Source organism: Chiloscyllium punctatum, chromosome 26 (assembly GCF_047496795.1).
Source record: "Chiloscyllium punctatum isolate Juve2018m chromosome 26, sChiPun1.3, whole genome shotgun sequence".
In the NCBI taxonomy this organism is placed as follows: domain Eukaryota; kingdom Metazoa; phylum Chordata; class Chondrichthyes; order Orectolobiformes; family Hemiscylliidae; genus Chiloscyllium; species Chiloscyllium punctatum.
This window is the reverse complement of record NC_092764.1, coordinates 4,652,986-4,675,398: the sequence shown is the minus strand read 5'-3', so window position 1 is coordinate 4,675,398 and position 22,413 is coordinate 4,652,986. Positions and strand designations below refer to the sequence as shown.

The following is a 22,413-nucleotide window of genomic DNA, read 5'->3' as shown; positions in this document are numbered from 1 at the left end:
GGACATTCTTTGAGATCAATAGATTTTTACTCAAGACATGCGTCAAAAAATAGCAAGCTGTGTCTTAGTCTTTCAGGGAATGCTAGTCTATTTAATTGTTGTGTCTGATGAATGTGAAATATGCCTAACCTGCCCTTCTGTCTTTCCTAAAGGCCTTACTTTGGGCAGATGCTGCCACTTATAATTGGTCACTGTTTGAGGAATGGCCAGTTCGCCAATAAAGCGTCAACTCTGATGGATCTGTATCCTCGTTCCCTATCACTTTTATTTCTGTCTCTCCTTTTGAGAAATTTATTTAATGGCCCATATGTCTGCATCAAAATTATTTCTCTTTTCTCTTTCCACCCACAGAAGCCCTCCCTGACCCCCTCCCCCATAACAAAAGCAAAGAAAATAATTCTTTTGCTCTGTTGGTGAACCTGCATGTATTTTGCAATTGCAGTGTTAGTATATAGTGCTGCATGCTTCCTACAATGTAAAAATGTGATCTCAGGCTTGCCCTATTTCATATATTTAGGGTAGAGGTGCAGATGGTTAACAGCAACCGAGTTTCCCCTTTATGAATAGGAAGGGAACAGCAACCCATTTTGAACTGAAGGACAGTTTGTGTCCTACTAAGGTCTCAATAGAGCTAGTTGAGGACTGAGAAAGAGACAAAGCAATTCCTGGTTTTACCAAAAAATGATTATTCTACGCAGTGGCATCAAGGCATCCTCATAGTAGTTTTGGGGGAACTGTTTCCTTCATTTTAATGGTTAATGTCTTTTGTTTTTGATTTTTTTCTTGGTAAATTTTTTAAAAATAGTATTACAGAATTAGTGCAGGGCTTGATCTGAATATTATAGTGGGAGGAATCTAAAATTGTAAAAAAGTTACATTTTGTCCTAACTATTGTTTCAATCTATGTTACAAAATTAACTTTTAAGTGAAGTGACTTACATGTTGTGAAATATGTGAACAATTTACACAAAGCAAAAGATTAAATATACAGAATCGATATTAGTCTATTTTTAGTGGTATTGATTTTAGGCAGTATTTGGATAACAGGAAAATTCCCTCATATATGCAAATTATATTGCGTGGTTTTTAATGTTATTTGTAAAGACAGATGGGGGCGAAGTTGTAATGGCTTTATGACTGAAGGAAGGAGTGGAAAGCCCTCAGACATGAAAAGGCATGGAGGTGTTGAGAGATTCTGTATCCATAAAGAGAAAGCTGTTAGGGCCAGGAAGCTGGAAACTGTAGAAATGATAAAGGCCATTTTAATAATCACAGGCTTAAGTGGGAAAAGACTAGACAAAGGAAAGAAAATAGTCAAAGTAGGAAGAAATATGTTCATTTGGCAAGAACAGGCTGAGACTATGTATCTACCAGGAATGAACTGATGGTTGATTTTGGAAAGAAGTTTGGGATTAGGGAAACAATAAGGTTAGAAGCTGTTGGAGTATGGGGAAATCTCCTGAGGAGATGGATGTGTGACAGTCCTGGAAACAATTACTTGATCTTCAGTGGTGGGGCCATTGAAAGAAGTATCTGAGAATCATTGGTAAGAGTAAATCTGGAATTGTCTTCCCCCAGAAACCTGCTGGCTCACGGTACTTGTGGTAGCTTAGATAATGAGGTTAAACATCTGTATGATACTCAAACGTGTTCCTGCATATCAGAAATAATCACCAGCTTGGTCAACTTTCCCTATAGAATTGGGGTGAAATAATCATTCGGAACAGTATTTGTTCAGACTTCAATCAGTGCCAACATGGCAAAGATGTATCCCTAAACTTCAACCCTTGTCTAAATTTTAAGTTTTCTTACAGTAGTCTGTGTCTTTGAGGAATTCGTTACCACCATAAGCCACAAATTCCTGTGTGCCTTGACTCCCATCCCCACAGCCTTTACCGTTGAAAACTACCTGTTACACCCCATTCTGATTTGGATAGGTATCATCATCACTGGGTCAATATCCTGGATTTCCAACTTCACAATGTCATTTCAGCCCTATCATTCCATACTACATGCAATTCAAGAAGGCAGTAAACTGTTCCCTTCACAGAGAATGGTGAGGCATGTGTGATAAAATTAATAAATGTGAGGTCATCCATTTCGATAGGAATAACAGTAAAAAGGATGATAATTTGAATGGTAACAAATTGCAGCATGCTGCTATGCAGAGAGACCTGGATGTCCTTGTGTATAAATCACAGGGGGCTGGTCTGCAGGTGCAACAGATAATTAGAAAGGCAAAAGGAATGTTGTCATCTATTGCTAAAAGGATTAAGTTTACAAACAGGGAGGTTATGTTGCAGCTATATAGAATGCTGGTGAGGCTGCACCAAGAGTACTGTGTACAGTTTTGGTATCCTTACTTGAGAAAGGATGCACTGGCACTGGAGGGGGTGCAGAGGAGGTTCACTAGGTTAATTCTGGTGTTGAGAGGGTTGGTTTATGAGGAGACACTGAGTAGACTAGGACTATATTCATTGGAATTTAGAAAAATGGGGGGGGGGGATCTTATAGAAACATGTACAATTATGAAGGGAATAGATAAGGTAGAAGTACAGAGGATGTTTCCACTGGCAGGTGAAACTAGGACAAGAGGACTTAGCATCAAAATTAGGGGGAGCAGATTTAGGACTGAATTGAGAAGGAATTTCTTCACCCAGAGGGTTGTGAATGTGTTGAATTCCATGCCCAGGGAAGTAGTTGAGGCTTCCTCAGTGAATATTTTTAAAGCTAAGATAATTTTTGCACAGTAAAGGAATTAACAGTTCTGGTGAGAGGGCGCGTAAGTGGAGCTGAGTTTATGATTAGATCAGCCATGACCTTATTCAAATGGTGGAGCAGGCTCGAAGGACAGATGGGTCTACTCCTGCTCTGAGTTCTTATGTTCTTGTGTAAAGCAGCTTTGAGAATAATGCACTTATCCCAGTACCCAAAGAAGGAAATCAACATGTACAGGCAGTTTGCACCCAAAACTCCAGCACAGATTTTTGTTAATTGTTGCATTGGAGCAACAGAAGGGGTGGAGGTAAATTAATCATAAGTTTAGTTGAATTAATTACACAATTACAATAGGGCACTGACTAGAGCTAAGTCGAGGGAAAAGTGGAGAAAAGCATCTGATTTAACTCCTCACAGAGATTATTAATTCCATGGAAAAGTTGTCTGAGGTGGAGATCAGTGCTATTGACGACTTTGAGAGAGAAGCTGATAGCTACACAGTAAGGAAAGTCGCTGATATATTGCAGAGAGGGAGGAGTGTGTTGAATCTGTTTAAAGATTGGAATCAGTCAAGTAGGAATTCTGTAAGTCCTTAACCCATATTTACTACTTGTTTATCACCAGATGGAGTGTCAGCCTTTGCACAGTGATGATATTCTGTATCTGAGTCAGAAGATTCATAGTTTGAATTGCGCTTCAGAGACTTGAGCCCATGATCTAGACCAGACCTGGGCATTTTACAGCCTGCAGGCCATATCCAGCCCTTTGGTCGTTCCTGTCCAGCCCGCATGAGGTCAATCTGAAATTAAAACATTAATGAAAAAGTATTTACGCCATGCATGCAATACAACTGTGTTGCTTTTGTTTTGAAAAGGATGTTTTTTTTATTTACGTATGGATGCACATGCGCGTGTATGTGCATGTGTACATGCGAGAACAGCTAAAAGTGATGCTTGTTGGCTAGCCCTCAAAATGTCAGCTCACGCCAAGGCAAGTCATGTCATATCCCACAAAATCGCCAGAAACAGTAAACCGTTTTCTGATGGAGAGTTTATTAAGGAGTGCTCGTTGGGCTCTGCAGAACTAATATACCCGGAGAAAAAGGAGGCATTTGAGAATGTGCCCCTCTCCCAACGCACTGTAACGAGAAGGATTGGGGACATTGTGAGAAATCTGGAGCTTCAGCTGCAGCACAGAACGGTCAACTTTGACTTTTATTCCTTGGCTTTGGATGAGAGCTGCGACGTACGTGACACAGCCCAGCTACTCATCTTCGTACATGGGATAACTACGGACTTTAAAATCACGGAGCAGCTGGCAGTCATGCAGTCAGTGAAAGGAACAACAACTGGTAATGATTTGTTCCCAGAGGTAAATGCATATTTGAACACGTTGGGACTAAAATGGGACAAGCTGGCGGATGTGACAATGGATGGTTGTCCAAATCTAACGGGAAAAAATGTTGGACTCTTAAAGAGAATGCAGGATAAAGTGACAGAAATTGACCCTGAACAGAAATTGGTATTTTTGCATTGTATTATACATCAGGAAGTGTTGTGTAAGTCAGTGTTAAAAATTAACCATGTGGTGATGTTGTAACTAAAATAGTTAACTTCATCAGGGCAAGAGCTTTGAATCACAGGCAGTTTGTTGCACTTTGAGGAAAATGAGACTGAACATCGTGGCATAGGCTACCACACAGCTGTCAGGGGGCTCAGCCTGGGCAAAATGCTGAAAAGTGTATGGGACCTGAGAGAAGAGATTCAAGATTTCTGTGTAAAGAAAGGAAATGGCATTCCACAGCTTTCAGATGCAGACTGGATTGCAGACCTTGGTTTTGCTGATGATGTGACTGCACTTATGAATGAACTAAATGTGAAACTGCAGTGGAAGGGCCTTTTTGTGCATGAAATGTACAACTTGGTGAAGGCTTTTATGAGAAGGTTGCAGCTTCTCTCAAGCCAAATGGAGGACAACATTCTCACCCACTTGCCAACACTGAAGGAAGCTGCACCTTCAGCTGATCCACCCCCACAGGTATTCATCTATGTTAGAAGCACTGCAGGGTGAATTTTCAAGGCAATTTCAAGACTTTAAAACGGTTGAGAATGAAATGCACATGATTTTTTCCCCATTTACATGTGGAGAACGCACCTAGTGATGTTCAGCTTGAACTCATTGACCTGCAGTCTGACACACTTCTGGCAGAGTACTTTAGGTCAGTCTCACTGCTTGATTTTTACTCTTCCCTCAAAGAGGAGAACTTCCCACACATGAGGAGGCATGCTCAGAAGACTCTAGTCCTCTTTGGATCTACCTATATATGCGAACAGACATTCTTAGTGATGAAGTTTAACAAATCCAAATCCCGATCCTCTATCACCGATGATCACCTCTCAGCTGTCCTTCACATATCCACCTCAGGCATTCACCCAGAGTTCAGTCACTTGTTCGAGCCCAAAACAGACTGGAGTTTTTCTCACTAAACAAGTAAAATGAACTGAAAAACATCAAAAGCACTAATTGCTTTTTGTATAGAGTTGTTTGTTGTTTGTAATACTGAACAATAATGAAACAACTGTTCATTATTGGTTTGTGAGATTAACATGTTAAAAATAAAATGAAATACTGAAATTATTGATTTTACTGTTTATTTATTCTTTTTTGACCTACTCCACAATTTCATATCTTTATTGTAACAGAATATCCTTATTCTTTTGATTACAAGTTTCAGTGCAAAACTATATAATTTAGTACTTTTTACAACAGGGGAAAATTAATACGGAGCAGAATTATGTTCAACTTATTGTTGGTTCGGCCCTCCAACACAATACAGCACGGAATCAGACCCTATGGTCCAACTTGTCCATGCTGACCAGATATTCTAAATTAATCTAGTCCCATTTGCCAGCACTTGGCCCATATTCCTCTAAACCCTTCCTATTCAGGTACCCATCCAGGTGCCTTTTAAATGTTGTAATTGTACCAGCCTCCACCACTTCCTCTGGCAACTCATTCTATATACACATCATCCTTTTGAGAGAAAACATTGCCCCTTTTGAAATTTTCCCCTCTGTACCTAAGCCTTTGCCCTCTAGTTCCGGACTCCCCCACCCCAGGGAAAATATATTGTCTATTTACCCTATCCATGTCTCTCATGATTTTATAAACCTCGATAAAGTCACCCCTCAGCCCCTGACACTCCAGGGAAAACAGCCCCAGCCTACTCTCCCTATAGCTCAAATCCTCTAACCTTGGTCACATCCTTGCAAATCTTTTCTGAACCCTTTAAAGTTTCACAACATCCTTCCAATCGGAAGGTGACCAGAATTGCATGCAGTATTCCAAAAGTGACCTAACCAATGCCCTATACAATCGCAACATGACCTCCCAACTCCTGTACTCAGTGCTCTGGCGAAGAAAGCATACCAAATGCCTTCTTCACAATCCTATCTACCTGAGATTCCATTTTCAAGGAACTGTGAACCTGCACTCCAAGGTCTTTTTATTCAGTAACACTCTAAGTCCTGCACTGAATTGCCTTTCCAAAATGCAGCACCTCACATTTATCTAAATTAAACTCCATCTGCCACTCCTCAGCCCATTGGCCCATCTGATCAAGATCCCGTTGTAATCTGAGGTAACATTCTTCACTGTCCACTACACATCCAATTTTGGTGTCATCTGCAAACTTACTAACTATACCTCTTATACTCACATCCAAATCATTTATGTAAATAACAAAAAGTAGTGGACCCAGCACCGATCCTTGTGGCACTCCACTGGTCACAGGCCTCCAGTCTGAAAAACAATCCACCACCACCACCCTCTGTCTTCTACCTTTGAGCCAGTTCTGTATCTAAATGGCTAGTTCTCCCTGTATTCCATGTGATCTAACCTTGCTAACCAGTCTACTGTGAGGAACCTTGTCAAACACCTTACTGAAGTCCATTTGGAGTATCTCCACTGATCTGCCCTCATCAATCCTCTTTGTTGCTTTTTCAAAAAAAGCCAATCAAGTTAGTGAGACATGACCTCCCATGCACAAAGCCATGCTAACTATTCCTATTCAGTCCTTGCCTTTCCAAATGCATGTAAATCCTGTCGTTCAGGATTGCCTCCAACAACTTACCCACCACCGATATCAGGCTCACCTACTATAGTCCCCTGGCTTTTCCTTACCACCATTCTTAAATAGTGGCACCACGTTAGCCAACCTCCAGTCTTCCAACACCTCACCTGTGGCTATCGATCATACAAATATCTCAGCAATGGACTCAGCAATCACTTCTCTAGCTTCCTCCAGAGTTCTGGGGTACACCAGAGGAAGCGGGTATGGTTACAAAATTTAAAAGACTTTTGGATAAGTACATGGGTACAAAAGGTTGGAGGGAAATGGGCCAAATGCAAGCAAGTGGGACTAGTTTAGTTTGGGAGCATGGTTGGCGCGAATCAGTTGAAGTGAATGGTGTGTTTCCGTGCTGTATGACTCTGATTCCAATGACTGTAATTTCAAGTTTATCCTTATTTTTGGAAACTGAGGAGGAATATGGATGTGCCTGTCTGTTTTTGCATTCCTGAAAAGCACCCCTGTTATCACTTGTTTTACCTGCAGTAGTACATGCTTGAAGTGCCAGGTCTGCAGGTATTTGAAAATTCAGTGCTGTCCAATGTCTCATGTGACCACTGGATGTACCAACCCACATCAGTATTTTTGAAGCAAGTTGCTGTAATGGAGGGAAACCGCATCCCACTGGCTGAATGTAAAACTGACACATAAAAGACTGATTGTCACAGTTTGCACACATAATTCCACAACCAATAAGGTAAAAATGACTAGACCAGGTTTTATTTAGTGATGCTGATTGAAGGATAAGTATTGGACATAAATACTGGGAATACCTTAGTGCTTCTTGTGCCATGCAGGCATTTGTACTCATCTGAGAGGGCTCAGTTTAACGTCTTACCTGAAAGATGGTATCTCTGAAAGAGCAGCTTTGCCTTGGTCCTGCACTGGGAATGACTCTGGATTGAGACTTGAACGTGCAACCTTTCGATCCTGAGACAGTGCAGACAGAGCAATGGCTGGAAGAGAAACATGAGATGCTGTCACCACTTCTGATCTGGTGACCTCTGCTGCGAACCGTGAGAATGTCGAGCTGTCAGATGACAACTAGCAGAACAAGGTCACAATATTCTTCAGAGTTACAGAGCGAGCCTCACTATATAAATATAATAGCTCCTGAGAAGGGCACCACAGGCTGCCCTCTGAATTGCCCCTCAGCAAGAAGTAAGGGAGTTAGAACAGAAGCGTGAATAAAGTGACTCTCACAATTCTTTGAACTTGGCAACTGTGATCCTAAAGGGTCATGAGTAGAGACACATGAAAAGGTTGAGTTTCCTGGAGCTTTTATGAAGTTTCTTTGCTAATGGCAGTATTTCTTAATCCATGCTGAAGGCATGTTGTTTTTTTCTTTTGTGTTGCTGTGTTGTATCACTCTGTCAAATCTCTTCTTTATTCAAAGATAAAGTTATTAATATTTAAGGTACCATCACAGCCATTAACCTCTGTTGTTTCTGTCAGATGCTGACAGCCCTGCTGTGTAATTCCTGAATTTTCCATTTTCATCCTGATCTCAATAAATGCAATTAGACATTTATCTGTTATCTTTTGACCCATTTTAGTATGAATATTAAAAAGGAGATGAAACATGTGGCCAAATCACAGCTAAGCCATGCAACCAGAACACAACACAAATCCCATCACAGATTTAGCAGCTTTGCCAGTGTGACATGCTAGGCTGCCCTTAAGAACTATGGCACAGAGTATCTCCCGTAGCCAAATGGCACAAGAATTAGAGGAGGGGTCTGTTTAGACCTTTCTCCAAGAGGATTGGAGCCTTTTACATTCCTAAACTGCAAGTGGGCCACACATCAGTCTGCTTTGAGCACACCACTCTCCAACACTGCATTTGCACTCACCTTTATGACTTCCATGCTGCACTATATGCTATGCTAGTTGTCTAGGGATCAGCCACCTACGTCTTGGACAGTGTTTGGTTATGCCAAGAATGACTTGTTAAAAACGCTGACTGGAAGGATCCTTTTAGACGTCTCATGCAACCAAAATCCACTTCAGTGACTGTTTCAATACGTTGTTTCTGTCCAAATGTGCAAACCTAGCCCAAAGGAAGATGGCTCTCGCTGTTGGAGGTCAGTCATCTCAGCTCCAGGACTTCTCTACCCAAGGAGTTCCTCAGGGTAATGTCCTAGACTCAACCATCCTTACACTTTCTTCCAACTACAATAAGGTCAGGTAAGATGTTCATTAATGATTGCACAATGTTCATCACCATTTTTGACTTCTCAGATACTAAAGCAGCCCATTTCCAAATGTAACAAGAACTGGACAGCATCCAGATTTGGGCTGATAAGTGACAAGTAAAATTTGTAGCATACCACTGTCAGGCAATCACCATTTCCATCAAGAGAGAATCTAACTATCACACCTTGACATTAAATGGCAACCCCATTGCTGAATTCCCTATTATCACCTTTCTGGCAGGTAGTGGGTGCACAGTTACCATTCATCAGTAGCTGAACTGGACTAGCCATCTAAGTACTGTGGCAGCAAGACGAGGTCAGAGACTGAGAACTCTGTGGTGAGTAACTCGCCTTCTGACTTCCCAAAGCCTGTCCACCAAGACACAAGTCAGGAGTGTGATGGAATACTCCCCACTTGCCTGGATAGGTGCAGCTCCAACAACACTCAAGAAGCTCAACACCATCCAGGCAAAACAGCCCATATGATTAGCACCACATCCAATACCTTTGACAGTCACTCTTTTCACTACTGATGCACAGTGGGAACAGTGTGTACCGTCCATGACATGAATGTCTTTGGCAACCAATGCTCCCACATTTCAAACCTGCAGCCTGAAAGACAAGGGCAGCAGATACATGGGAACACCACCATCAGCAAGTTCCCCTCCAAACCACTCACCATCCTGACTTGGAAATATTTCACCCTTCTTTCACTGTCACTGATTTCCTGGAAATCCCGTCCTAATGACATTATGAGTGAATCTACAGTACATGGACTGCAACAATTCAACAAGGTAAAAATGCTCACTCGCTACCATTCCCTACAACCCGTGAGTGAGTAAAAGAAAATTAATGATCCAGTCAGATTCCCAGATATAATGGTCTAATACTTTGTGGCCAATTTTACTGGTAACAGCTTTCACCGACTGATTTCTAAACAATTCATTTTCCAGGTCTCAGTCGGATTTGAACTCGTGTTCTCCCAATTTTGAGTGCAGTAGTAAAGCATTGTACAACCAAACCTTCTTGATGTGCTGGTTGTGGCTCAGTTTGTAGTTTACTTGCCTCTGAGTCAGAAGGTACTGGTTACAGGTTTCACTCCAGGATTCAAGCGCATAACTTTGAGGCTGGTACTCCAGTGCATTGAGGAAGTGTGTCTTGTGGAGAAATTAATAAAATTAAGATCCTATCTGCAACCTTCAGGCAGGTGTAAAAGAGAACTTGGCACAGTTTTGAAGAACAAGGGTAACCTGGCCAATGTAAATCACTTAGAGTCATAGAGATTTACAGCACAGAAACAGACCCTTCGGTCCAACTCGTCCATGCTGACCAGATATCCTAATCTAATCTAGCCCCATTTGCCAGCACTTTGCCTATATCTCTCTAAACCCTTCATATACATGTGCCCATCCAGATGCCTTTTAAATGCTATAATTGTACCAGCCTCCACCACTTCCTCTGGCAGGTCATTCCATACACGTACCACCCTCTATGTGAAAAAGTTGCTTCTGAGATCCCTTTTAGATTAGCTGGCTATTTCATGCTACTGTTTATGAGAGCTTTCTGTGTACTCTTAGAGATGCCTTGTAGCCATGAAAGATGCTTAAGGCAAGTCTTCCATTCTAAACAATAGTGTCATGGACTAGGGCCATGTAGGGTCTTTTATCTCTGCATGAGAGTGAGACAGATGGAACTGATACTGGGGAGAAATCACATAAAACAGTCAATTCTAGTTCAGAATGGCAGTTGTTCTAAGTCAGGACCCTGAGTTTGGGACTGTCATTCAAGTATATCATAAATTATTTAAAGATAAAACATCTTCTGTTCTCTTGAAAATAAAAAATATCAGCATAATACCACAGTCTGTATCTCCATTCCATTGTTCACCTAACCCTTTGTTTTCAGTAAGTTGTGTTTTTTTTTTAAATAACTTTTGAAGATGTCAAGGTGGCATGTTATTGCTGAAGAATAAAGCAATTCATATTCCACACATTAATTCCTCATCATGCATTCTCTAGTACAGCACAGTCAGGTGCAGAATTAAGCTTCTTCTGTATTGGCTTGTCAACAAACTCAAGGAAGGGCCAGCTCAGGATGTAGAATAAAGATACCTTCACTCTGTCCCCATCAAACATTCTACAGCCAGCCATAGCATAGGGGTTAGATACAGATTAAAGCTGTCTTTAAACTGTCCCCATCAAACACTCATGACAGGGAGTCCAGGATTCCAAGCCACTGACCTGCTCATGTAGCCACAGCATTTATGTGGTAAGTGCAGTTAAGTTTTGGTCAGTGGTAATCCTGAGGATGTTGACAGTGAGATACTATCTTTGAAGGTCAAGGGTGATGGGTTGATTCTCTCTTGTTGGAGATGGTAACCACTTGTCATATGTGCAGCATGAATGTTCCTTGTCACCCCAAGAGTGAGATGTGATCCCCGTGAGACAAACGAGATTCTGAAGGGGCTGATAGAGTAGATGTTGAGAGATATTTCCAGTGGCACAGAAATCTAAAATGTGAGGGCACATTCACGGGATAAATGATAATTTAGGACTGAGATGAGGAGAAATTGCTTCATTCAGAGGGTTGTAAATCTGTGGAATTCTCTATCCCAATCATTATCAATGCACCTTCATTGAATACATTTAAGGTTGGGGTAGACAGAGTTTTGGCATCTTAAGGAATGATAGGAAATGGGAAATTGACAGGAAAATATAATTAAAATCAAAGATTGCAGAATCAGAATTGTTACAGAACAGAAAGAGGCTATTTGGTCCATCGTATCTGCACACGGTCAGCTATGATCATGACAAATATCAGAGCAGACTCTAAAGACCATATGTTCAATTCCTGCTCTTGCTCCTCGAGTGTTGATGCTGTTTGAGCTTGTGAACCTGTATCCAGTGGGATTTGGGTTGGAGTAGCCTAACTTTGTTTGTTTTGTGACCCTGAACAGTCTTCAGTGAGGGAGCAATGATGAGCAGACCATAAACCCATCTGTCATAATTGGATTTGAGCCCAAAACCTACAGATATCTGCCAGAATAATATTCCAGCACATTACGCTACTTGGTCACCCAGGAGACTGACTTTATCCCTTCTGTCTCAAAATGATTTAGAGCCAGATTTATAAAACATCACAAGAAGTTTTGTTGTCCTGCTCCGGATTTTCACACTGAAGTCGCTTGATAATATCATTGAAGGATTACAGTACTCAACTCATCTGATACTTAAAAATCACAATTCATTACTGTGAATCTGTGTCCCTTAGTATGCGATAAGGGATGTAGGACCTTCTTTTGTAGATCGCAAACTAATTTTCTGTAAACCTCCTTTGTTCCACAGAGTCGGACTGCAGCCTACTGAATCATTCCTCATAGCTAAAATTCTCTCTTTTTGTTTATTCATTCATGGCCTGTGAACATTACCAACAAGAATTTGTTTGTTGTCTAACTCTAATTGAGAAGCAAACTGGAATGCGCTGCTCCTTTTACAGTTGCAGTCCATGTAGTGTCAGTGAAATGACTCCACAGAGGCCGGTATCCCATCACTAAGTCCCCCTTTACCTACACATCGAGAGTTCTTGATACAGACTCAGCTCCCTCTGAGCCAGCTCTCAGAGTGAACAGGATGTCTGATACTCCTGTTCTTGTGTCAGCCAGGGCTCCCTGATTGGATCAGATTAACAGCCACAATCAGGGAACTCATATTCTATGAAATCTACCTGGCTGACCTCATTATAACCACTACATCCTTCCCCCTCTGAGTCTAAGGACATAGGCCAGTTCTTTTTTTGTAGCACCGGGTCAGGTTCCTCCAACTCCGCCTCTGATACGGGTGGTGTGTAACACATAGTAGCTCACCTCTTGCACCTGGAGTGTCTTCGAAGAAATTCATCCTCTTCTTCAGGCAGCAAAGGTATCAAGGCAGTGACATTCACCGTGTCCACCTTGGAATCTTCAACACTTGATGGAGAGGGAAAGCCTACAGATATCGGAACAATCAGAAAGGTTGTCGAGGAGCCAGACATGTTTTGCTTCCACACGGTTTGCGAGTTTGCACATTTCATATTGTCCATGTCCTTGTTCAGGACCATTGCACCTACCTGAACATCATACATCACTGGACCTGGACCTGACCTCACATCAACCATGCTTCTTGCCCATGCAGGGCCATTCCCCTGGTTCCTACAACAGACTTCATCCCCTGAAGTAGTGTCTCTCTTAGTTAGTGGAGTCTTATGTCTGACATTGTCATTCCTGATTCCATTTCATCCCCCTCACCCCCAAGGTCTGGGAAGATTGGAGTTAACCTGTTGCGGAGACTTCTCTCCATGAGTGAACTCAGCTGGAACGATCCCTGTAGTTGCAGGAGGGGTTGTCTTATAATCCAATAGGAACTGGGACAGTTTGATATCTAGTGAAGCTGTAGGCTGTTTCTTTTAAGCCTGCCTTCAACGTTTTGACTCTCTTTCTGCCACACCATTGGATAATGGCTAGCATGGAGCTGACCTTATATCTCAAATACCATTTGACCTTAGGACTCAGATTCTCTGCTGATAGATAATGCCTGTTATCTGTGACCAACACTTCCAGAAGTCCATCTATTGCAAAAGATGCAGATTCTCTATTCATCGGCCCTATGTTTGATGAATGAACTCCAAACACTGAGCCCATGAAAGGATCTGCATAGCCGACGTGTATCCTAGTCCAGGGTTTACCCTGACTGTTCCTGTGAACGTGGGGGAGCTGCTGTTGGTACTCCAGGCACTGCCTTACCAATGCAGCAATGTCTTCATCCAATCCTGGCTACCAGACATAACTTCTCACCAACACCTTCATTTTGGAAACCCCTGGATGACCCTGGTGGAGTTCAGCCAGTGCCTGGCAGCGATCTTTACTCAGGACAATCATTCTTGCTCCCTATAACAATATGACATCCTCTACAGTGATCTGGTGTCTCTGGGTCTAAAAGATTTCAATTCTGGTTGTGATGGCCCTTTGGTTTCCCCATCACCATCAGCTGATTCAGTTTTGCCAGGACTGGATCATTCTGCATCCAAAGTCTGATATTGTCAGCCATGTCTGGAAGTGTGCCCAGAAAATCTAAAACCATTACGGACTCTTCCAGTGGTGGTACCACCGGAGGTGTATCTGCCAACTGAAGATGGCTCAATGTGTCCACATTCACTACGTGGCCTCCCAGATAGTGTTTCAACTTGTAGTTATACACACTTAGTATTTGATTTTAGTGAAGATCTGTAGCGCGGGTTGTGGCGGCCGTTGTTTGTCAGTTCACTGAGCTGGTTGATTTTCTTGCACACGTTTCATCTCCTCCTGGGTGACAGTTTCAGTGCTGTGTAGCCACCAGATGAAACACTGTCATTGTGATCTGCCCCAAACGCAGATGGTTCTGTCTGTTGTGTCGGGTGGTTCTACTTCTGGTTTTGTACAGAAGTAGTCTGTAGATGGGGCCTATTTCAACATGTTTGTTAATGGAACCAATGAATGAATACCAGACCTCCAGGGATTCCTGAGCTTGTCTTTGTTTGGCCTGTCCCAGTATGGCAATGTTATCCCAGTTGAATTGTTGTCCTTCATTGTCATTTTCAATTGATATGAGGGAGAACTGGTCATTTTGTTTTGGGTATTAACCAGCTGCAGAAAGCAGTTTACCGTTTGTTTAAAATCCCCACAAGGTGAATCGACCCGTCGGGCTTCACAATTGGTATGACTGGTGCTGCCCATTCCACACTCTAGACTGGTTTGATGATTCCTTCGTTTTCCAGCCTCCTGGTTTCTGCCTCTACTTTTGCCTGGAAGGCAAATGGCTCTGGGTGTGCCTTACAGAATCATGGGATTGCTTCCTGGTCGACAGGCAAGGTGGCCTCGGCCCCTGTGATAGTCCCTCGACCTTCCTGAAAAACCTCCGGGTATTTAATTAGGACTTCACACTGGCAGCAACTACAATGGCTTTTCAGCCCAGATCCTGAAGAAACTTTTAACCATTTTGCTGAGGCTTGGCTTTGTTTTGGAGTTTTGCTGCGAGTGACCGAGAGTCCCTCTGTTCAGGACATGTCCTGAGTGAGGCTATGCAATTATAGAGTCATAGAAATGTACAGCATGGAAACAGACCCTTCGGTCCAACCCGTCCATGCCAACCAGATATCCCAACCAATCTAGTCCCACCTGCCAGCACCCGGCCCATATCCCTCCAAACCCTTCCTGTTCATATACCCGTCCAAATGCCTCTTAAATGTTGTAATTGTACCAGCCTCCAACACATCCTCTGGCAGCTCATTCCTTACACGTACCACACTGTGTAAAAAAAGTTGCCTCGTAGGTCTCTTTTATATCTTTCCCCTCTCACCCTAAACCTGTGCCCTCTAGTTCTGCACTCCCCGACCCCAGGGAAAAGACTTTGCCTATTTACCCTATCCACTCCCTTCATCATTTTGTAAACCTCTATAAGGTCACCCCTCAGCCTCTGACACTGCAGGGAAAATAACCCCAGCCTGTTCAGCCTCACCCTATAGCTCAAACCCTCCAAATTGCCTGCCCTCAAGTGGTGTCCCCCAAATTCAGTCGGACTGTCAAGGATGTGCACTTCTGTCAGAATACCCTGCAACACATGTTCCACTTGCTGTATTTTCCAAAGATAAAGCCAGTTGTAATGCCTGTTTGAAGTCCAGTAGGGTATCAGCTAGTAGGCAATTCTGCACGGTTACATCATTAACCTCACATTCCAAATGGTCTCTCAGCATCTCGTTAAGTGTTAAACAAATGTCACATGCCTCTGCAAATCGTCTTAACCTAGTCAAAAATCCTCATACACGTTCCCCTGGTTCTTACATTACCAAGTAAAACTGATCTCAAATTAGAGGAAGTTTAGGGTCATAATATTCATTAACTAAGTCCATTAACTCTTGAAAAGTTTTTGTACCTGGTGCCTCAGGGAATGTTACGATCCTGATAACTGAAGAAGCTACAGGTCCACAAGCTATCAGGAGGTTCACACATAATGTTTTATCTGCCCCAGTGTCAGTTGCCCATAAAATGTAATGTATTCTCTCCACGTACTGGGCCCAGTCTTCAGCGGCAGGATCAAATGAGTCCAGCTTCCCAAATAACAGCATGATGGCAGAAATGCTTACCCCCAACTCAAAGATGACTGTTGGAAATGAATTTCTTCAGAAACATGCTTTTCCCTCATCGCCACCGAAATATCTCTATAGAGTCTGGTATCCCGTCACCAAGACACGCAGAGAGTCCTTGACACTGATCCAGCTCCTTCAGAGACAGCTGTCAGAGTGAGCAGGGTATCTAACATGCCTGTTCTTATCTGTCAGCTAGGGGTCCCTGATTGGACCAGTTTAACAGCTCCAATTAGGGAACTCATATTGTGTGAGGTCCACCTAGTTGACCTCATTACACTCACTATATTAGATACTCCCACAATGCTGTTAGAGGAAGATTTCCAGGATTTTGAATCAGGAACAGTGAAGGGGAGGAACCGTATATACTTGAGTAATAGTCACATTATTTTGGCTTTTTTTAAGGTTAAACTCTTACATGGATACTACTTTTGAGGGGCTGAAAGTCATGCCCGTCAAAATTCATACCGTATCGTTAGCAGAAGCACAACTGATCTCTAAACCAATAATTATGAAAACTTGGAGCAAAACATTAGAGCCAGCAGACTGGAAGACTGGGAGTGGAGTATAACAACCAGCAGACTCGAAAGCTGAAGCGGAATATGACGGCTTGCATAATACTCATAAACATTGATCTGTTATCTGTGAAGAACTGGGATCGACTTTCACACGAGATACATGGAAAATTCCAGGTTATTTAGCCAAAAATAGAGGGTTAGCTTTCACATGAGATCGACTATTACTTGAGTATACAGAGGAACCTCAACTATCTGGCATTCAATTATACGAATATCAGATCTCAATTTACAGGCAAGGTCTCAATGTTTGGCTAAACTATATTATCTGGCATTCAATTATCTAGAATTTGATTAACCGAATGAAATAGTCCCTGCACATGTCCTTTGGATAATTGAGGTTCCTCTGTATACGTAATATACTTTCCGGTCAGGACAGTGTGTGGCTTTTTGGTGAGGGGACGGGGTAGTGGCTTTCATGTGGGAGAAAGTGAGGACTGCAGGTGCTGGAGGTCAAAATTGAGAGTGTGGCGCTGGAAAAGCACAGCAGGTCAGGCAGCATCTGAAGAGCAGGAGAATCGACGTGTCGGGCAAGAGCCTCCATCAGGAGTGGGGCTTGTGAGCCGAGGGGGTTGAGAGATAAATGGGAGGGAGGTGGGGCTGGGGCCAAGGTAGCTGAGAGTATGATATGTAGATGGAGGTGGGGGTAATGGTGATAGTCAGAGAAAGGTGGGAAGGAAGATGGATAGGTAGGGCAGTTCATGAGTGCAGTGTCGAGTTGGAAGGTTGGATCTGAAATAAGGTGGGACAAGGGGAAAGTAAGGAAATTGGTGAAGTCCACATTGATGCCATGTGGATGGAGGGTCCCAAGGCAGCAGAGGAGGCGTTTTTCCTCCAGGCGTCGGGTGGAAAGGGAGTGGCGATGGGGGAGGCCCAGGACCTGCATATCCTTGGTGGAGTGGGAGGGGGAGTTGAAGTGTTTGGCCACGGGGCAGTGGGATTGGTTGGTGCGGGTGTCCCAGAGATGTTCTCTAAAGCACTCTGGAAGTAGGTATCCTGTGTCCCCAATGTAAAGGATACTGCATCGGGAACAACAGATATAGTAAATGACACGTGCGGAAGTGCAGGTAAAACTCTGATGGATGTAGAAAGCTCCTTTGGGGCCGTGGACGGAGGTGAGAGGGGAGATGTAGGCATAGGTTTTGCAATTCCTGCAGTGGCAGGGGAAGGTGCCGGGAGAGCACGATGGGTTGTGGGGGCCGTGGACCAGACAAGAGAGTCAAGAAGGGAATGGTCTTTATGGAAAGCGGATAGGGGAGGGAAATGTATTTCTGTTTTGTAGGTGGTGGAAATGGCGGAGGGTGATGCGATGTATACGGAGGTTGGTGGGGTGGAAGGTGAGGACCAGGGGCAGGCGTTCTGTCCTTTTTGCAGTTGGAGAAGTAGGGTTTGAGGGCGGAGGTGCGGGAAGTGGATGATATGTGCTGGGGGGCATCATCAACCACATAGGAGGGGAAATTGTGGATTTGAAGAAGGAGGCCATTCGGTGTGTTCTGTGGTGGAATTGATCATCCTGGGAGCAGATGCAGCGGAGTTGGAGGATTGGGAATAAGGGATAGCACTTTTACAGGAGGCAGGATGAGAGGAGGTGTATTCCAGGTAGCTGTGGGAGTCGCTTGGTTTCATGTGATTGTGTTCCCATATATCTGCTGCCTTTGCTTTTCTATGTGATGGAGATCAAGGGTTTGAAGATGTTGGAGAGCATTCCATCACATTGCTGTTTTGTGTCTTGTTGAAGATGGGCAGTGGACAGGCTTTGGGGAGTTATAAGGTGAATTATTTATCACAGAATTTCCAGCTTCTGATATCCTTTTCTCACCATAGATTCATTTCAGGTAAAGTGTTGAATGACAAGGACTGACCCTTAGATTGCCTCTTGTTGGAGGTGATCATTGCTTGGCATTTGAGTGGCGCAAATGTTACTTGCCACTTACAAAGCCTGAATATCATGTATGTCTTTCTACATATTGACGCTAACTGCTTTAACATCTGAGGAGTTGTGAATGGTACTGAACAGTATGGTAATCAGCTGATGACCCCACTGCTGTCATTTTGTTGGGGAAAAAGTCTTTGAAGGAACTGAACATGATTGGGTGATTGTTGCTCAGGCACTTACCTGAGAAATTCAATTGGCAATGTCTTGGTGCTGATATAATTGACCGTCAGCAGTCAGAGCCGCCTTCTTTTGGAATAGATATGGTTCCAACCCTCAATTCCTGATGGCAATTCATGATATTGCACCAATACTGCTCTGAATTCAACTTTTTTGACCACATTCCTTCAGCAACACCTTTCAAACCTCTGTAACCTCTACCATCTAAAAAGTCCAAGACAGCACATCAATAGGAACACCTTCACCTGAAATTTCTCTCCTAAGCTACATAACATCCTACCTTTGAAATATATTGATCCTCTCTCATCATCGCGGAGTCAAAATCCTGGAACTCCCATCCTCCCAGCACTGTGCATGGATTGCACTAGTTCAGGAAGTAAATTCACAACGAATTTCTCAAGGGAGATTAGATGAGCAGTAAATGCTGGTCCAGCCAATAATGCCAACATTCCATGAAGGAATAAGAAAAATTTGGACCAAGGCTGTAATGAGATTGTAATGAGTCAGTTGCCCTTTGTGGAACCCAAACTGCAGTGATGAACAGGTTACTCTTGACTAATTACAAGCCATTTGATTGCAATATCAACGACACCTTCCATTCCTTACTTATGATTAAAAGTAGATCTGTGGGATGATAATTGGTTGACTGGATTTCTGGCTACTTTGTTGTCAGAACATGCTTGGACAGTGTAAGCATCCTCTGATCTGTATGTCTTTGTTTGCTATGATCTGTCTACTGCTTGCAAAACAAAACATTTCACTGTACTTAGGTACATGTGACAGCAATAAATCAAATCAAATCATTGTGACGCCAGTGTTGTAGCCATACAGGAACACCTTGGCTGCATTTAGCTTATCCTGGGCCACAGTCAGGATGTTGTAAAAACAATGACTGCAGATGTTGGAAACCAGATTCTGGATTAGTGGTGCTGGAAGAGCACAGCAGTTCAGGCAGCATCCAAGGAGCAGCAAAATTGACGTTTCGGGCAAAAGCCCTTCATCAGGAATAAAACCCTTTTATTCCTGATGAAAGGCTTTTGTCCGAAACGTCGATTTCGCTGCTCCTTGGATGCTGCCTGAACTGCTGTGCTCTTCCAGCACCACTAATCCAGAATCTGGTTTCCAGCATCTGCAATCATTGTTTTTACCTCGTTGATTTTAGCCCTACTGTGAATCCTCTTGCAAGGATGCCTGCCTTGAAGAAGTTTTCCTCCTCTCTCTACAAGAATCTCAGAGAGTCCCTCTCCCACTGCAACTCCCAGGTCATTTCCTCTGCCCTGAAGCTCTTCAACCATGTCGTGAAACAAACTCGCTACCACAGCCACATTTGCTTCCTCAGTGCCTGCCTCCGTAACCAACTCATCCCACATGGACTCCGGACCACCTTTAAACCAGCAGAGTTCAGACCCGAACAGGAAAAACAGTACAGACTACAGATTCAAAAACACCAGCAACAGTTCTCCTTCAAGATCCACCGCTCCACGCTCGCAGCAATGCGCCGTCACCTAACCTCTCTCCAGTCAGCTCTGCCTCAGCTGAGGGCCACACTCTCTCAGAATTGCAAAGGACCCACTCTGTACTACATCCTCAGGAGAATTCATACTCTCAACAAACAGTACTTCAATTCCATCTCAAACATCAAAAACTGTAAGTACAACAAACTTTTATCTACCCACCTCCAAAACCAGTGCTCCTCAAACATTCCAGAAGATTCCCCTGGCCTCGGAAACTAATCAGACGCCATTAGCCATGCGGCTGATGCAGCTGCCACCCCCACGCTGATTGATGATGTCACTTCCGCCCCCATCATGGCCATTCCTACAACCACTTCCACCCCTCACAATTCCTCATGCATCACGTGACATCACTTCCACCCCTCACATCATCGCTGATGCCACACGCTCAGTGACTTCCGCCACCCCTACTGCCGTGGTCACCACCACTTCCGCCCCCACCAGCGCCACTCACCTGCATTCTGCTGACACGCCCCCCACAGACCCCACTGTCACCATCCCCACCCCCCCAGAACCCCGAGGGGAACACTACCCCTGCTCATGACTCCATCCCCCTTACCCCCACCACCACACCCACCCCTGTTACAGGTTCTGCCCCCACTCCCAGCTCCACACCCACACCAGATCCCAGCTCCCAGCCCTGCCGAGTTTTCACCATCCTCCCAGACCTCCCCCCTCACTGAGGACAAACGATCAGTCCTCAGCAAAGGACTCACCTTCATCCCCCTCCGTCCACGCATCGATGAATTTAATACACGTCGTGACGTCGAGCAATTCTACCGCTGCCTCCGCCTCCGAGCTTACTTTCACAATCAGGACTCCCGCCCACCTTCCGAGGACCCCTTCGCCCACCTCCAACACACTGCATCCACCTGGACACCCCGCGCTGGCCTATTACCTGCCCTCGACCTCTTCATTTCCAACTGCCACCGGGACATTAACCGCATTAACCTGTCTACCCCCCTCCCCCACTCCAACCTCTCACCCTCACAACACGCAGCCCTCCAATCCCTCTGCTCCAATCCCAACCTCACCATCAAGCCAGCAGATAAAGGTGGTGCAGTGGTAGTCTGGCGCACTGACCTCTACACCGCTGAAGCCAAATGCCAACTTGAAGACACCTCTTCCTACTGCTCCCTCGACCATGACCCCACCCCCCCCATCACCGAACCATCATCTCCCAGACCATACAGAACCTCATCACCTCAGGAGATCTCCCACCCACAGCTTCCAACCTCATAGTCCGGGAACCCCGCACTTCCCGGTTCTACCTCCTTCCCAAGATCCACAAGCCTGGCCACTCTGGCCGACCCATTTGTCTCAGCATGCTCCTGCCCCACTGAACTCATCTCTACCAGCTTTTATTCCTGATGAAGGGCTTTTGCCCAAAATGTCGATTTCGCTGCTCCTTGGATGCTGCCTGAACTGCTGTGCTTTTCCAGCACCACTAATCCAGAAGCACAGCCAGGATGCTGTCAGGCCATATTGTCTATACTATATCCATATTTGATGTCACATTGGGCAAAGATGAGCACCAGTGATACCACAAACCTCAGCAAAGCCAAAGTAAATCATCGCTTTGGCATTTTGACTGGAAATGATTGCAAATGCTTCGTCCTTGACTTTTGCACTGAAAGTTCCGAAGAAATCATACTGGACTCCAAACATTAACTCTGTTTCTTGTTCAGCAGATACTGTCTGATTTTCTGAGTTTCTCCAGCATTCTCTATCAACTAACTATTGACCTCCATAATCATGATCACTGCACTCCAAAGAAGTTCTTCCTGTTTTTTGAGATTGCAGCAAGCTACTGTGTAAATATAAGATTCCTCCCTATACCCTTCCCTTGCTTCTTCTAAACCACTATCCAGTCCCCTACATGATTCTCCATCGCCATGATATTAAATGTCCCAAGGAGCTTCAGTAGAGCACTATTAAATAAAGTTTGACACTTAGCCACATAAGGAGGTGTTCGGGCAGGTGGTCAGTTGTTTTTAAGTAATGGAGCCGGTTTCAA

At 43.9% G+C, this 22,413-nt stretch overlaps 1 protein-coding gene and 1 long non-coding RNA gene across 6 annotated transcripts in view; one reads left to right on the top strand and one right to left on the bottom strand.

The window, feature by feature from the left end:
• LOC140496259 (uncharacterized) overlaps positions 1–7,798 on the bottom strand; it is a 72,262-nt gene extending 64,464 nt beyond the window's left edge. Inside the window, exon 1 of the long non-coding RNA XR_011964226.1 lies at positions 7,686–7,798. This is a non-coding gene — a long non-coding RNA (uncharacterized lncRNA). The remainder of the gene's footprint in view (positions 1–7,685) is intronic.
• LOC140496258 (transcription initiation factor TFIID subunit 4-like) overlaps positions 1–22,413 on the top strand; it is a 349,124-nt gene that overhangs the window by 282,910 nt on the left and 43,801 nt on the right. For 2 of the 5 annotated variants that reach the window (XM_072595795.1, XM_072595794.1), the window contains exon 16: positions 3,343–5,277. The exons of the other annotated variants lie outside the window; for them this stretch is intronic. In XM_072595795.1, coding sequence (XP_072451896.1) covers positions 3,343–3,426 — 84 coding nt within the window. In that variant the 3' untranslated portion in view covers positions 3,427–5,277. Of the gene's footprint in view, positions 1–3,342; positions 5,278–22,413 lie in introns of those variants that run through there. 5 annotated transcript variants of the gene reach the window in all.